General features: G+C 43.6%; 1 protein-coding gene across 1 annotated transcript in view; it reads right to left on the reverse strand.

Moving 5' to 3' along the window:
• Nucleotides 1-274: 274 nt before the first annotated feature.
• The window catches only part of LOC145416941 (serine-protein kinase ATM-like), a 505436-nt gene continuing 488401 nt past the window's right edge, over nt 275-17309 (reverse strand). The window contains exons 57-58 of the mRNA XM_080285796.1: nt 1378-1579; nt 275-750 (exon numbers count right to left, since the gene is read on the reverse strand). Coding sequence (XP_080141922.1) covers nt 572-750; nt 1378-1579 — 381 coding nt within the window. The 3' untranslated portion in view covers nt 275-571. The remainder of the gene's footprint in view (nt 751-1377; nt 1580-17309) is intronic.

Genomic DNA, 17309 nt, shown 5'->3' on the forward strand with positions numbered 1-17309 from the left:
GAGAGGGAGAGGAAGGTCAAGGATGAGATGGAGGGATGGAGTGGAGAGGTATATGAGAGAAGGGCGTGTGAAATGGGAGCAGGGCAGTGAAATGGTAGGGGACAGGGTGACGTGGAGGCGATTTGTTTGTGGCCACCCCGTATTAGGGATTAAGGCGTCTGACAATAGATAGATAGACAGAAAATATTTTTGCTCCAGATGACTTTATTAAAATACATCTCTGACAATGAAGGGACTTGAAGATTGTTTGCCCTCCAGCGCAATAAGTCCTTCTCAAGCTAAATAATATCAATTAACAGTAGGCAATGGGAATATGAACCCAGTGGACTACAGGGTCAAGATGTCCTCCTTCTGCAGTCCACCAGCCTCATTTTGGGGAGACTGGGATGGAAGTGAGTGACATCTGTACAACCAGGCAGCTCCATAGGCCAGTTATATTGGTACCATCACATGAAGGCCTATCTCCGCAACACCAGATTAGGAAGAGAACTGTATAATAAAATGCAGCAAAGAGGTAAAATGATTAAGTACATCCTTGATCTACACCTATACAAAGAACTGGGTTTGTCAATCACACAAAAGGCCCCCAACCAGGGAAGATCCGTGAGAGGTTTGTTAGGTCGACAGCCTCCTGGAGAAGAATTTCCACCTGCTGAGTGACGGTGCGCAAGAGCCCATCCACATGACCCTCCAGCTTCAGACGGACTTGCTCCAAGACTCGCTCTGCCATTGATACTGTTGGTGCCATGACTGGGATAAAAAGGATGGATAAATGATTAATTACATAAGAAAAGAGAGAGATAGAGATAGATAGATAGAGAGAGAGAGAGAGAGAGAGAGAGAGAGAATCTATTTTTCTTTCTGGGGTCCAACTGAAGCCATTGTTGGCATCCACCAGCTACTGACACACAAGCAGAATTACAAGCCTGGTATATAAAGCCAATGATACTATGGATGGGGCAGGAATGAGTTAAAAATTAGTAGGTATGAGAAACATCACAAAAAAGAATAATAATAATAATATGGGTAATAATAATAACAATAATAATAATAATAATAATAATAATAATAGTAGTAATAATAATAATAATAATAATAATAAAAATAATAATAATACAACATAATAATAATAATAATAACATAATAATAATAATAATAATAAAAATAAAAATAATAATACTAATACTAATGCATAATAATAATAATAGTAATAATAATAAAAAATAATAATAATAATACAGTAAGAATAATAACACAGTAATAATAATAGTAACAACCTACTTTTTTCCCTGACTAGGTTAGGTCAGGTCAGGTAAGGTGAGGTTAGTCAATGAAAGGCAAGGTTAGGTTACATTTCATTATGGCAAACATACATACCTACAGCATATTCCTTGTCAATATTCTGTAGCCGAGCAACCTGTTGTGGCGACAGTGTCCAGTGGTAAAGGGGATCATGGCGGAGTGCCTCCACTACGGTAAGCAGTACCTCCCTACACTCACGCAACACACGCAGCGTTACCTCACTCTCACCCTGAAGACTCCCTGCTATGCCCAACACACCCAAACCATCAACCATGTCCTACAACATATACAAAGTGTTATAAATAAAACGCATGTACTGTACCTGTAATTCTGATTATTTGTATGTCGTGGGTGTTGATGCCAACCATCCACTCACTCGTGTAATGCTGCTTTCAGGTGAATTTAAACTGAGTGACAATCTAAACGGCTTCCTGAAGCCAAGGAAACCATTTATTATGATGGATGGTAACCATAAAACTCAACAGACACCCAGTGGTCTGGTGAATTACAGTGCTGCTATTAAATGTGGTGTGTAAGAGTTTACAACTGATGTGTGGCTCAGGTTTACTGATTACAAAAATCCACAAATGGAACAGCAATTGGTCACTCTCTGCTTAAATCTCAGGACTAAATAGCCTAGCCCCAGGCTCCTACTGTACACACTTCAGATAGCAATAAAGGAAATGATGATAGATGGATGGATGGGTGGACGGATGATGGATAGTTAATTCTGGTTATCTGCACAATGCTACACTTCTCTCGCTGTCCCATAACCCTGTCTCTTTTTATTCATTTTAAATTATGGTTGCTATTGTTGTTGTTGTTGTTGTTGTTGTTGTTGCCTAGACTGCAATCATAGGCTCATCTGGATGTGAACCAAGTGGACTGCAGGAAGCCAGCCTCTTTAACTGGTCACTCCCAGGGATCTTTTGTCTGGGTTAGGTTCAGGGATTGTCTGTGCTGTGTGTGGTGCATGGCAAAAATGTGTTGTGGTGAAGGGGGCTACACTGCAGTGTAGGTAGGTGGATTGTTTTTGTATTGTATTTTGTGTTAGTACAACCAGGATGGGTGATGGCTGCAATGCACTCCAGATAGGTGTACTCACATTTCCCTGGGTAGGGTAGTTTCTGAGAGGTGCATGTTTGGTGGCAGGTTCTTAAATGATGGTCTCTGGCTAAAGGTTTTGGATGGCTGTGGTGGTTGTGCGATCAAATATGCATTTGTTAAGTGTAGGAGGGAGAGATTTTATGATGCTAGAGAAGCTTTTCTTTTACTTCTTCTTTCTTTTTTTTATGTAAGAAAGAAGGAACCAAAGGCCAGGAGCCCTAAGATTGTTTCCTCCAAGACAAAAACAAAAACAAGATAACAGAAAGCCAAATTCAAGATCCATTCCTTTCATTTCGAGATGCCTGGAAACACTGCGTTTGAAAGACTGGAGATCATAGGCAGTAGACAATACAGACAGAGGGTGAAAATTCCACAGCTGCCCTGTTGCATACATGACAGACTAGGAGTAACAGTTAACTCCTGCACTAGAGAGTTGGACAGAGAAAGGATGAGAGTTTGTTGCTCGATGGGTGCTATGTGCCTGCCACAGTGGTGGAGGGATGCAAGCACACAGTTCAGGGGAGTAATGACCACTGAAATAGTGACAGAAAAGAGATAAACATGCAACAGTGCAGTGAAGTGACAGAGGTTGAAGGGAGCCAGAAAAAGGAGGAAAGTTAATAAGACAAAAAGCCTTTGACTCCACCTTGTTGAGAAGAGCTGTATGTGGGGACCCTCCCCACACATTAAGTTGTACTCTACACAGGCGTGAATAAAACCCATGTATAAAGCCAACATCCACTCACTTGATACAGTGCTGCTCTCGGGTATCTGCCCTTTCCTCTCTTCCTTCCATCCTCTTCTCTTTGTTTCCTTCATTTTTTCCTCGCCCTTCTGCATATGGGTGACTTTACACTCCCTCTTCTGTCTTTCTTTCTTTCATTCTTTCCCCTCCCTTCTGCCTATGGGTAACTCTACACTGAGTGACAAGCCAAATAGTTTCCTGTACACCAGAAAACCATTTACTATGCTGGGTGGTAACCATATAACCATATTATGGGCCTGGTGGTTTAGTGGGCAATTAAGGCGCTCCAATCAGATTGAGTCTGCAGGTTTTTATTCAAGGGATGGTTGGGGTTTATTGCTCATGTAATGCCATTCAGGGATGAGTGAGGCTGGTCACTCTCATCTTAAATGTCATGACCAACTTCCCTAGCCCAGGGCTCCTATGCTCCTCTCGGGGCACCATAGGACTGGATGTTGGATTATGATAGATAAAGTCAACAACTGTGCATGGGGTAAAGAAAGCACAGAGTTGGCTTAGCATACCTAATCTCTTGGAAGCAGATTCTACAAGAGAAGTAATATGATCTTTCCAACATAAATCCCAAGAGAATGAAACCCCATGCATGTTTAAAGATGATACACGACTGAGTTGGATACTGTAAAAAATTAACTGATATTCCTGTGGTTCATTTTGTTGGGTTGAGAAACATAAAAACTGAGTTTCTGATGCATTAAAAACAAGATTACTTTTATCCCAATCAGAGATATGAGCCAAGTCAGACATTGGGTGTGCCACAGCCTCATCCCCTGACTGTTGTAGTAACTGTTGAGATGAATGCTGCAGAAAGCAAGTGGAAAGGTGAAGGGTGGCATCATCAGTGTATGTGGATAGGGTTAGACGAAGGGCTTAAACAGGGTTAGATGTAGGGCTTAAAAGATTACTGAAGAGTATAAGGAAGAGAGTCGGAAAACAACTAAAAAAACAAACAATAAGCCTCGGACAAGGACTGACCAAACGATGACGACCAAGGACCGGACAAAGGACATTGTAATTGGAACTTGGAATGTAAGGGGAGCGAATGATGAGGTGAAAGAGAGAGAGATTGTCCAGGTGTTTGAGGATGCGAAAGTGGATGTATGTGGAATAACTGAAACAAAATGGAGAGGAGAAAGTGTGAGAGAATGGGAGTATGGATGGGGTATATGTGCAGGAGTAGGTGAGAATGAGAGGGCAAAGGAAGGAGTATGTATAGTTGTGAGTAAAAGATGGAAGAGGAGCATAAGACAGTATGGATCAGTTGGGTCAAGGATTGTGTGGGTAAAGTTGAAAGTTGGAATACAAATGTGGGCGATTGTGTGTGTGTATGCACCAACGCAAGATCGTGCTAGAAGAGTGAGAGAAGAGTTCTGGACAAATGCAGAAGTGTGCATGGAAAAGTTTGGAAGGAATGAGAGAGTGTTTTTGATTGGTGATATGAATGGTAAAGTTGGGAATGTGAAGGTGGATGGAATAGTTGGTGAGTGGGGTATGCCTGCTGAGACAGATGAGAATGGGAGTGCATTAGTGGACATTTGTGCTGGGAGGGGGTTGGTGATAGCCAATACCCTCTTCAGGCATAAAATGATCCACAGGTATACATGGCGAGTGATGAGAAGGGTGGGTGGTGAACTGAATGAAAGGAAGGCAATGATTGATTATGTGTGTGTCGATGAAAGGATGCGAAGATGTGTAATGGATGCAAGAGTTTATAGAGGTTGGGGGAGTGGACTTTCTGACACACTACTTGGTGGTGGCCAGAATTAGAATTCAAGTAAGATGGAGGAATAGAAGAAGGGAAAGACGAGAGGCAGGAGTAGTTGTAAGGAGAGTGGAAAGGTTACAAGAGGATGAGAAAAAGGCAGAGTATAAGAGAGAAGTGGAGGAACGATTCGGCAAATATGAACTGGAGCAGATGGGAGACGTGGAAGGTGTGTGTAGAATATTTACAGAAGAAATATGTGCAGCATGTGATGTGGTGTGTGGAAGGAAGAGAAGACGGAGGGGGGTGCAAAGAACAGCATGGTGGACTGAAGAGGTGAAACAGGCTGTGGCACAAAAGAAGAAAGCATACAATGAATGGATGAGAAATAGGGGCGTGGAAGAGGTTGAGAGGCGGAAGAGAGAGTTATATGTAGAAAGAAAGAGAGAGGTGAAAAGATTAGTAAGAGAGAGTAAGAAGAGAGTGGATGAGGAATTTGGAAGGAATCTGAGTGTAAAGTGGAGGGACTGTAAGAAAATGTTCTGGAGAGAGGTGAAAAGAGTAAGACAGGGTGGAAGTGAAGTTAGCAGGGGAGTGAAAGATAAAAATGGTAGATTACTAGTGGAGAAGGGAGAAAAAGTGAGCAGATGGAGAGAACACTTTAAGGAATTGTTGAACGTAGAGGATGGAAGTAATGCGAGTATAAGTGGCTGGGGAATGGCTGGGAGAAGGAGGGAGGTGAGAAGACAGGAAAAAATCAGTAGGATAGAAGTTGTGGAAGCAAATGAAGAAAGTTAAATCAGGGAAAGCCCCAGGAATTGATGGAGTGTGTGGTGAAATGCTGAAGCATGGGGGAGAGATAGTAGTAGAATGGATGTGGAAGATGTGCAGATTGGCCTGGGAGGAAGGTAGAGTCCCGGAGGATTGGAAATCAGGTATAATTATTCCCTTGTACAAAGGAAAAGGGGAAAAAGAAGTGTGTGGTAATCATAGGGGCATTTGTCTTCTTAGTATAATAGGAAAAGTGTATGGTAGGATACTTATTGACAGAGTTAGAGAAAGAACAGAGAAATTAGTTGGAGAAGAATAGGGAGGCTTTAGGAAGGGAAGAGGTTGTGTAGATCAGATATTCATACTTAGATCTTTAGTGGAAAAGTTTCTAGAGAAGGGAAAGAAGTTGTATGCGGCTTTCATGGATTTGGAGAAAGCATATGACAGGGTGGATAGACAAGGATTGTGGAAAGTGTTAAGAATATATGGAGTAGATGGGAAGTTGTTGAATGCTGTGAAGAGTATGTACGATGGTGCGAAGGCTGCAGTGCATGTGGATGGTGAACAAAGTGAATTTTTCTCTTTGAAAGTTGGGTTGAAACAGGGATGTGTCAAGTCTCCATGGTTGTTCAATCTGTACATGGATGGGGTAATAAAAGAGGTATAAGGTAGGGTAGTGGATGTTGGAGTGGCCCTGGAGAGAGAGGATAGTGTTTGGAAACTCCCTGTACTGTTGTTTGCAGATGATACTGTGTTGTTGAGTGAAGACGATGGGGAGCTGCAAGGCTTGGTGGATGAGTCTGAGAGAGTGTGTAAGAAACGGAATCTGGGGGTGAATGTAGGGAAGAGTAAAGTGATGGTCTTTGAGAGAGGTGAAGTCAGTGAATGTACAGCGAGGTTGGATGGTGAGGAATTGGAAAATGTGAGTACGTTTAAGTACTTGGGTAGTGTGATGAGTAAGGATGGAGGTTTGGAGGGTGAAGTGCTTGAAAGGGTACAGCAGGGAAGAAAGGTTGCTGGTTCTTTGAAAGCAGTGATAAGAAACAGGGAAGTGAGCATGGAAGTGAAAAAGTTACTACACGACAGTATTGTGATACCAACTCTAACGTACGGAAGTGAAGCTTGGACGTTGTTGGAAGGACACAAGTCAAGAGTGAGAGCAGTGGAAATGAGTTATTTAAGAGGAGCCTGTGGAGTCACATGGAGAGACAGGCTGACGAATGAGGATATGAAGGAGCATTGTGGTGTTGATGTGGATGTGATAGGAAGCGTTATGAGGAACACACTGAGGTGGTTTGGCCATGTGGAGAGGATGGAGGATGAAAGACTGATGAAGAGAGTGTATGTGAGTGAGGTGGAGGGGGAAAGAGGGAGGGGGAGGCCGAGGATGAGATGGAGGGATGGGGTGGAGAGGTATATGAGAGAGGGGGGTGTGAGTTGGGAGTAGGGCAGTGAAATGGCGGGGGACAGGGCGACTTGGAGGCGATTTGTTTGTGGCCACCCCAAACGGGATTGAGGCGTCTGGCAATAGATAGATAGATAGATGTAGGGCTTAAAAGATTACTGAAGAGTAAAAGGAAGAGAGTCGGTGATAGGACAGAGCCCTGAAGATCATCACTGTTCATAGCTCTACGAGAAAAACTGTGAGAGTCTATAACAGCAAATACGCAATGACCGGAAAGGAAGCTAGAGATGAAGGCGCAGATTGAAGGATAGAAACCACAAGAGGGCAGTTTGAAAATTAAAGATTTATGCCAGACTTGATCGAAAGCCTGTGAGATGTTAAGTGCAATGGCAAAGGTTTTGCCAATGTCCCAGGAGGAGGATGACCAGGAATCTAATAGGTAGATGAGAAGATAGCCAGCAGAGCAACTCTGACAGAACCAATACTGATGATCACAAACAAGGTTATGATTGGAAAGGTACTTTAAATTTTTTCAAAGAATATATTCCAAAATTTCCGAAATACAGGATGTTAAAGCAATTGGGGGATAGTCAGAAGGCTGGGAACGGCCACCCTTTTTTGGGAAAGGCTGAATGAGAAGAAACTTCCTGCAGGAAGATACAAGTTCACAAACAAAGGCAAAAGAGTTTGTGTCGGCAGGGTGTAAGCAAAGAAGCACAGTTCTTGACGACAACAGGAAAGGCCCCTTCAGGCCTATATCCTTTGTTAGTATTGAGGCCAGTGATGACAGAAAATACATTAATTGAAGAAATATTAATGTCAGCCATAACAAAGTCAGAAGGGGGAAGTGATGGAGGAACAGCACCGGAATCATATAAGGTTGAACTGGAGAAGGTCTGGGTGTAGAGTTCTGTTTTATCAGTGGAAGAAATAGCTACAGAGCCATCACAGTGAAAATGAGGAGGGAAGGATGATGAAGTAAAGTTGTTAAAAGGTTTTTGGCAAGATGCCAGAAGGAGTGGTAAGAATCTGAGTTGGAAAGTTCAGACCATTTAGTAGGAATAAAAACATTTTTAGCAGAGGAAAGAACAGACTTGGTATGATTCCGGGCAGAAACATAAATGAGATGAGATTCAGGGGTGGGTTGGCTCCAGTACCTTTTGTAGGCCTTCTCCTTGTTGTGGATGGCATTAGATCAAGCGTGATTAACCCCTTAACCACGGGGCGTCACTTTCGTGATGTTTGGGTGCAATGGATCATGCCACAGGGCGTCACTTTTGTGATTCTGTGTTATTTTGAATTATCCCGGGCTTTCAAGTTGGGGCTTGTATCATCTATCAGTACTGCCAATGTCCAACACTAGTCAGCACTCCAAATCTCATCTGTACTCCCATCCATTGTTGACATTTTAGCCATGTTCCCCCGTTCCTGACTCCCCTCCCTACCTCCCCTCCGTTACCCTGTCCTCTCACCTCCTCGGCCGCGCTGTGCTAAGCAAATCTCCCCCGGATTTTTCCACAGATTTCATCCATTGAAATAAGCCCTATGCCCTATACTTATACCAAATAATATATACCAAAAAAAATAAGGTACGTGATAGTGGTATACACCAGGAATTGGCTAATTATCACCTGACAACACCTCACATGCATTCATTCGCTACATTCCCACGGTAATTTCCCCTTGAATTATGCCTTGTAATCTATTTCTGTAATAAAAATATATATTAGAAAGGAAGCAAGAAGCCTAAGTGACATTTACATTCACCTGGAACTACCTATTTCTTTATGTATTGCCGAGATTTTCTACCAATAATTTATTAGCATGTAAGTTAGCAGCTGTCAACCCCATTGTCACTGTCAACCCTTGCCTTCTCAGATAAGCCGCGCCATTTAGTTCCTTGTCCTCCTCTGTGGTCAAAGCATGTCGCACTCGCGCCCCGCCATTTCTGCCGCTTCTGCGCCCATTGCAAAAGGCCCCGTGACCTCTACACCCAGAAAAACTCATGGGGGAAGCAGGAAAGGACTAAGTGACTCTGCAGTGGAACGTGAACTAGCCGAATTATCTATGGTAATGATGGATAGTGACTTTGACCCTTCGGGGTATTCGTGTGATGAGGCGGGTGAGGAAATCGTGCCAGAAACTACTAGTATGAGTGCTTCAGTGTCCCAAGTTATCCCTAGCTTCAAGGGAAAGGAGCCGTTAGTGCAGCAAGGGAAGGAATTTGGGAAGGGAATGAAAAGGCGGCGGGTTAGCCCTGGATCAATGGCCCCGCGTGACCCAGCCCGCCATGAGTCCCGAGTTGATTTACCTCCCCGTTCCCCAAGCCCCACTTCACTCATTTCTTCCTCTTCTTCAGCTGAATTTTCTCTGGAGTCTTCGTCGTTGGAGTCACCACCAGCATCAACAGTGAAGGCAGGCCATAGAGGAAGAGGTAAATCCCTGACCCGTAAAAGCAGAGTTGCTAGTAGAGTAAGGGCTGCTAGTGCTGTACGGCAGGGTCAGTGTGAGTGACCTTGAACCTGATAAATCTGCCTCACAGCCACCCTCCACCCTCACCCACCCTACACCGCCACGACAGGGAATCCTGGACGCCTTCGCGTGGACGGAAGGGTCCGATTTTGTCCCGAAACATTTCCATTTTGACGAGAGTTCCTCAGGAATACAGCCTGTCTTCACTCTTGACGAGGATGCTGAGTGTGTGGACTTCCTTTTGGCCTTCCTCGATGACGAAGTCATGCAGCACATATGTGATGAGACCAACAGGTATGAATCACAATGTGCTGCAAGTGGTACACGTGCAGCCAAGATGCAACAGTGGTCCATGCTGGGAGTGCAGGAGCTGTAAGTGTTCATCGCCCTCATGCTTCTCATGCCACACTCAAAGAAGCATGAGTTGGAAGAATACTGGTCCATGGACCCCTTACTACCCTCACCCACCTTCAATAAGTACATGGCCAGAGATCGCTTCCGGAACATCATGGGAAACTTGCACTTTGCCGACAATGATGTACCTTCCCAAACCGACCCACTCTGGAAGATCCGGAAGATTCTGAGCAGAATGAAGGATAAGTTTATGACATTTTTCCACCCCTTTCAGAAGGTTGTCATTGACGAATCCTTGGTTTTGTTCAGAGGACGTCTTAGGTTTGTGCAGTACATTCCAAGCAAACGCCATCGCTTTGGAATCAAGTTCTTCGTACTGTGCGACTGTAAGACGGGGTACATCCTTGACTTAATCATTTATTCAGCCAGCACTGTCAATCTGGATAAAACACCCCCCCTTGGCTTCTCAGGCTGTGTAGTGAAAGTGCTCCTTGAAAGGTATTTTGGTGGGAATCATGTGCTGTATACAGACAACTATTATACAGCACCGAAACTTACCAAATACCTTTCAGAGCACGGCATCGGCTCCTGCGGCACTGTCAAGAGTAATCTTGCCCACTTCCCTAAATTCCCAGAGGCAGAAACCTCGCAGCGAGGAGACGTGCACCTACGCAAGTCTGAGAAGATGCTGGCAATACGGTGGCATGACAAGAGGGTTGTGCACATGCTCACCACCGTACACAAGGGGGAAATGACAGACAGTGGGAAGGTCGACCGTAGGACAGGCGAACCTGTGAGGAAACCTGATGCTGTCTTAGACTACAATACCAACATGCGGCTGGTGGACTAGTCCAACATGATGATTGGAGAGATCGCTGCCTCAGGAAGAATACTAGGTGGTACAGGAAAGTTTTTCTGCATCTCACAGACATAACGATGCTGAACGCCTTCATCCTGTACAAGATGAAGGTCAAGTCACCCAAGTCCTTCTCCCTGAGGTTGTTCGCCAGGACTTGTGTTCAGCAGCTGCTTGAAAGATATGGTAGGGTGACAGCAGCAACTCCAAGGCGCCATCCAGTAACACTTCCCGACAGACTTGAGCAGAGGGCGTACATGGATCGGCACAGACTGGTGCAAATGCCTGCCACAAGCAAGAGGAAGGCTGCGATCTGCAGGTGCCAGGTGTGTGCACATACCACCCGATGCACACCTGAGCACAAACGCACCTCTTGGCAGTGCGCTGAATGCCAGGTTCCCCTCTGTGTTACCTGCTTCTTTGATTACCACAGCCAGAAGCAGTTCTAAAAGTGCATGTGGAAAAGGAAAATAATGTGAAAATAATGTGTAAATAATGTGTAAATAGCAAGTGAAAGCAATGGATGTACAGTACATATGACTGAACAGTATAATATAGTTTTATGTTACTGAAAGTGACAGTGAATAACATGGTGTAAGTAAAATAGAAGTGTAAATATTGAAAATACAATAGAAAATGTAAATAGAAATGTAAGTAATTAGTAATATAAGAATATGAGTATAAATACTTGAGGTTATAACAGTGAAAGTGAATCCGTGGCTCTCTACGTATTTTACTGAATGAAAAATTGAATAACTTCAGTGACAATAAACTAATACTACTGAAGGAAACTTATGTATAAAGACTGCAGATATATATAAGTGTTATATGGTAATAGAAATATAAAGTGTGAGGGGTTTTATGAATAATAAATGACAGAATACCAACAGTAAACTAGAGCAAGTGGGAAGGTCATACGCGCTCGTAATTTTCATTGCTTTCACAGTGGGTTTTTTTTGGAGTATGGATCCCAAACTACTTGATAATCATAGAATAGTGTTTATAGTGATAATATCTGGCTGTGGTAATCATATTACGGGTTGTCGGGAAGTGTAAAGTGGAGACATCATTACCCAACTTCAGAGGTCTCCACTAGTCCTACGGTAATCAACGAAGGCTCAACAAACATCCCCGGAGAAAGCTGAAGGTATGTGCCATATGCATATGTAATTCTAATATTCTAGAACTAATAACTGATTTTTGGCAAATATTTTTTTGAGAGTCTGTCGGAGCCCGAATATGTCCGCAGGACACGCAAAACATTGGGAAACAAGCCCGCGGTGTAAGGGTTAAAACCAAGGATTTTTTGCATTAGTCACAGGATATGAGAAAGGAATGTATGTTTCTATGCCCGAGTGAACAACCTCCGTAATGCACTAAGCACACTCACATAGCTCTTGGCCATGGAAGCAATAATTAGTTCAGGGAAAATAAAAGAAGTGCTGCATGAGGGCCTACCAATCAGCAGCTCAGGTGCCACAACTGACGCTTCTTGCAAGGGTCTACAGGCCTTACTGGAGCGATAGGACAGGTCAAGGTGATAAGGTTGTGATCAGAGGAGCCCAAAGGAGAGGAAAGATTAACAGTATAAGCAGAATTATAGACAGAATTATAATTATAATTATAATTTGTGGTAGGTGGGAGTGCTCACTATCGACTCACTCGATGTAGTGCTGCTCTCGGGTGCCCTTTCCTCTCCTCCCTCCTTTCCTTCCTTCCTCTTCTGTCTTTCTTTACTTCATTCTTTCCTCATCCTTCTGCCTATGGGTGACCTTACATTTCCTCTTTTGTCTTTCTTTCCTTCATTCTTTCCTGTTCCTTCTGCCTATGGGTGACTCTACACTGAGTGGCAAGCCAAATGGTTTCCTGTACACCAGGAAACCATTCACTATGCTGGGTGGTAACCACATAAGTTTATGGTGCCTGGCGGTTTAGTGGGTAATTGTGGCGTTCCAATCAGACTGAGCTGGTGAAGGTTTACATCCAAGGGATGGTTGGAGTTTAGTGCTCATGTAACGCCACTCAGGGATGAGCAAGGCTGGTCACCCTCATCTTAAATGTCAGGACCAACTTGCCTAGCCCTGGGCTTCTACACTCCTCATGTGGCAACATAGGATTGGATGATGGATGGATGGATGGATAATTATAATTATAAGGAAGAGGTCAAGTATGTTGGAACTTTCTCTAAGCCGGCCAGGCATACGGGTAGGGTGCTGTACAAACTGCTCCAGGTCATTAAGGATAGAAAAGATGTAGGCTTGTTCACCAGGTGGATAAGCAAAAGGAAAGGAGAGCTAAAGGTGGTGATGAACACTGAAATCTCCACAGAAAGGAGAAATTAATGAATAAGATGTGCTGCATCCTAGAAGCAAGACAGTCAAAGAATTTTTCATAGTCAGTACAACAGGGGATAAGTAAACAGCATAGATATATTTAGTTAGAGAATCACAAGACAGCAAAGCCAAAGTGTAGAGAATTCAGAAGATTTAAGTTCTGGAATATGAGTGCAAGATACGTTGTTGTGTACATATACACAACAGCCACTTCTGGCTTTGAATCGAGTATAGAGAAAGCAGGAGGACACAAAAGGGTTTGCTATCATTCGCCTCAGACAGCTGAATCTCAGGAGAAGAAGGTGAGGTTTAGAGGAGGTGAGGTGGTGTTCAACAATGCAAAAGTTAGAGGAAGGACTGCAAATGTTGCAGGAATGAAGAAATTAGTCAGACAGTGGTTCTCGGTATCTCACTTGGTTGTCACCGGGAGAGGGGCAGTTGTTTGTTTCTTGTTCTTATGTGGAGGGAGGGGCTGGAGAGGGATGCCTTCATGTGGTGCCACTGATATGACCAAGCAGTTGCAATATCCACCTATACATAAGTCCCTCAACTCCCCCCCTTTCCCCAAAAAGAAGGATGGTGGGAGGGACCAAATTCAATCAGCATGCTACTCAGATTACATCTCAAATGAACTTGGGGCTGCAACTACTACAATTACTACTGCATTTTGGAAGGGAGGATGCAAGATTGAGTCATAAGTGTGATATAGGTCTTGTGTTGAACTGATAAACTGTGTTCCTCTCATATTCATATGTATTCTGGATTCGATGTATTTCTGCTTCTTAATGTTGGTAATCTGTATTTGTGGCAATTAGATAGTATGCTTAGCAAGGTGCTCTTTTAATTTTGTCTATCATAAATTCAATGGCACAGAGAACATTTCCCTATCTTTCTATCTATTGCTGGACACCTTAATCCTGTAAGGTATGGCCACAAACAAATCACCTCCACTTAGCCCTGTCCCCTGCCATTTCATTACCCTCCCCCAGCTCACACTCCCCCTCTCCCATATACTTCTCCACTCCATCCTTCAATATCATCCTCAGCCTCCCTGTCCCTCTCCCCCCCTTCCACCTTGCTCACATACACTCTCCTCGTTAGGCTCTCTCTCTCTCCATCCTCTCCACATGACCAAACCACCTCAATGTATTTCTCCAAATGCTTTCTATCACATCCACAACACAACACTCCTTCACTTCCTCATTTGTCGGTGTGTCTCTCCATGTAACTCCAAATTTATCTATCAATCTATTGCCAGATGCCTTAATCCCATAAGGGGTGGCCACAAACAAATCGCCTCCATGCCATCCTGTCCCCCACCATTTCACTGCCCTGCTCCCAGCTCACACCCCCCTTCTCTCATATACCTCTCCATTCCATCCCTCCATCTCATCCTTGGCCTCCCCCTCCCTCTCCCCTCCTCCACCTCACTCATATACATTCTCCTGGTCAGTCTCTCACTCACCATCCTCTCCACATGGCCAAACCTCCTCAATGTGTTTCTCCAAACGCTTTCTATCACATCCACATCCACACCACAACACTCCTTCACTTCCCCATTTGTCAGTCTGTCTCTCCCTGTGACTCTCCATGCTCCTCGTAAATAACTCATTTCCACTGCTCTCACTCTTGACTTCTGTCCCTCCAACAAGGTCCAACCTTCACCTCCCTACATTAGAGTTGGTATCACAATACTGTCATGCAGTAACTTTTTCACTTCCATGCTCAATTCCCTGTTTCTAATCACTGCTTTCAAGGAACCAGCAACCTTTCTTCCTTGTTGTACCCCTTCAAGCACTTCACCCTCTAAACTTCCAGCTTTACTCATCAAACTACCCAAGAACTTAAATGCACTCACATTTTCCATTTCCTCCCCATCCAACCTCATTGTACATTTATTGACCTCACTTCTCTCAAAAACCATAACTTTGCTCTTCCCTACATTCACCTTTATATTCTATTTCTTACACACTCTCCCAGACTCATCCACCAAGCCTAGCAGTTTCCCTTCGTCTTCACTTAGCAACACAGTATCATCTGCAAACAACAGTACAGGGAGTTTCCACACATTGTTCCCTCTCATTAGGACCATTCCAACATCCACTACCCTACCTTGTACCTATATTATAACCCCATCCATATACAGACTGAACAACCATGAAGACCTGACACATCCTTGTTTCAATCCAACCTTCAAACAGAAAAATTAACTCAGTTCACTATCCACACGCACTGCAGCCTTAGCACCATCATTCGTACTCTTCACAGCATTCAACAACTTCCCATCTACTCCATATATTCTTAATACTTTCCACAATCCTTGTCTATCCACCCTGTCATATGCTTTCTCCAACTCCATGAAAGCCGCATACACTTCTTTCCCTTCTCTAGAAACTTCTCCACTAATGATCTAGGAATGAATATCTGACCTATACAACCTCTTCCCTTCCAAAAGCCTCCCTGTTCTTGTCCAACTAATTCCTCTGTTATTTCTCTAACTCTGTCGATAAGTATCCCATCATATACAAAGTGTTACCCAAAAGTTCCAGTAATTTGAATATGGTAGCCCCGGGCTCCTACGCTCCTCATGGGGCAATGTGGAATTGGATGATGGATGGATGGATGTAGGAAAATAAGTTACCTTACCTCCTAGTTCTCACTGTTGCCTTCAAAGTAATCCCCTTGGACATGTATACAGTGGTCCCACCTGCCCTGGAAGGCTTCAGGCATGACAGTCTTGAGCACCTCCTGCAAAACTGCCTGGATCTCCTCAATCGAGTCAAATCGATGCCCTTTCAGACGTAATTTCAGCTTGGGAACAGGAGAAAGTCACAGAGGGCAAGGTCAGGTGAATAGGGTGGGTGGTGAATGACTATCATGTTAGTGGAAGCCAGGAACTGCCAGACAAAAACTGATGTGTGGGCGGGGGCGTTGTCATGATGCAGGACCCAGTCCTTATTTTTCCACTGTTCTGGACGTTTGCGGTGGATGTTCTCCCTCAGAAGCTGCAAAACTTCGCAGTAAAACTTTCCGCTGACAGATTGACTGGGTGGGATGAATTCCTTGTGAACAATCCCTTGGATATTGAAGAAAATGATCAATATCAACTTGACATTGTTGCACCACTGGCCCACCATTGCAAAACCACCAAACCACCTACACACCACATTACAATAGAAACCATAGCTCAACAACACGTCTACCCACAGACACAGCTGGGGCCACACCGATGCACAAGGGGTGCTGCTGACTCCTCCTAGTGGCAAAAACAAACGGTTGGCTTCCTCTGTTCTAATTATTGGAACTTTTGGGTAGCACCTCGTACTTTCCTATTACACTAAGAAGACAAATGCCTCTATGATTACCACATATAGGTTGTACTTCTTTTTCCCCTTTTTCTTTGTACAGGGGAATAATTATACCTGATTTCCAATCCTCCAGGACTCTACCTTCCTCCCAGGCCAATCTGCACATCTTCCACATCCATTCTACTATTATATTTCACCAATGTTTCATCATTTCACCACACACTCCATCAGTTCCTGGGGATTCCCCCATTTTGACTTTCTTCACTGCTTCCACTACATCCATCTTACTGATCTCTTCCTCCCTTCCCACCTCCCTCCTTCTCCCAGCCACTTATACTAACATTAATTTCATTTTCTATATTTAACAGTTCCTTACACTGTTCTCTCTGTCCATTCACTTTTTCTCCCTTCTCCACTATCAATCTACCATTTTTATCTTTCACTCCCCTACTAACTTCTTTATCACCCTGTCTAACTCTCTTTACCTCCTATCAGAACATTTTCTTAGATTCCCTCCACTTTACACTCAAATTCCACTTTCTTCTTACTCTCTCTTACTAATCTTTTCACCTCTCTCTTTCCCTCTACATATAACTTTCTCTTTGGTCTCTTAACTTCCTCCATTTACTGTGGCTTAAATGAGCAAAATGTACTCTACCCATACACTGTATTAAAATTATATTTTTTGTGAGGATACCAAAATTAAAATGCCCAAGGGTGGGAAAGGAGGTCCGGATGATGATGATGATGATGATAATAATAATAATAATAATAATCATGTTTCTGTACAGTTTAGCCTTGGAATTACCTGAAACAGAATACTACAGTTCTCCTGACCATATGGCCATCCTAGAATAATCCTGAGCATGTGAGGGTAATAATTTTCAGCGTAACCTGTGTCATATGGAAGTGTACAGGCCATGGAGTGGGCAGCAG

Source organism: Coenobita brevimanus, chromosome 108 (genome assembly GCF_032717465.1).
Source record: "Coenobita brevimanus isolate Jiangsu-jjx chromosome 108, ASM3271746v2, whole genome shotgun sequence".
Lineage (NCBI taxonomy): Eukaryota > Metazoa > Arthropoda > Malacostraca > Decapoda > Coenobitidae > Coenobita > Coenobita brevimanus.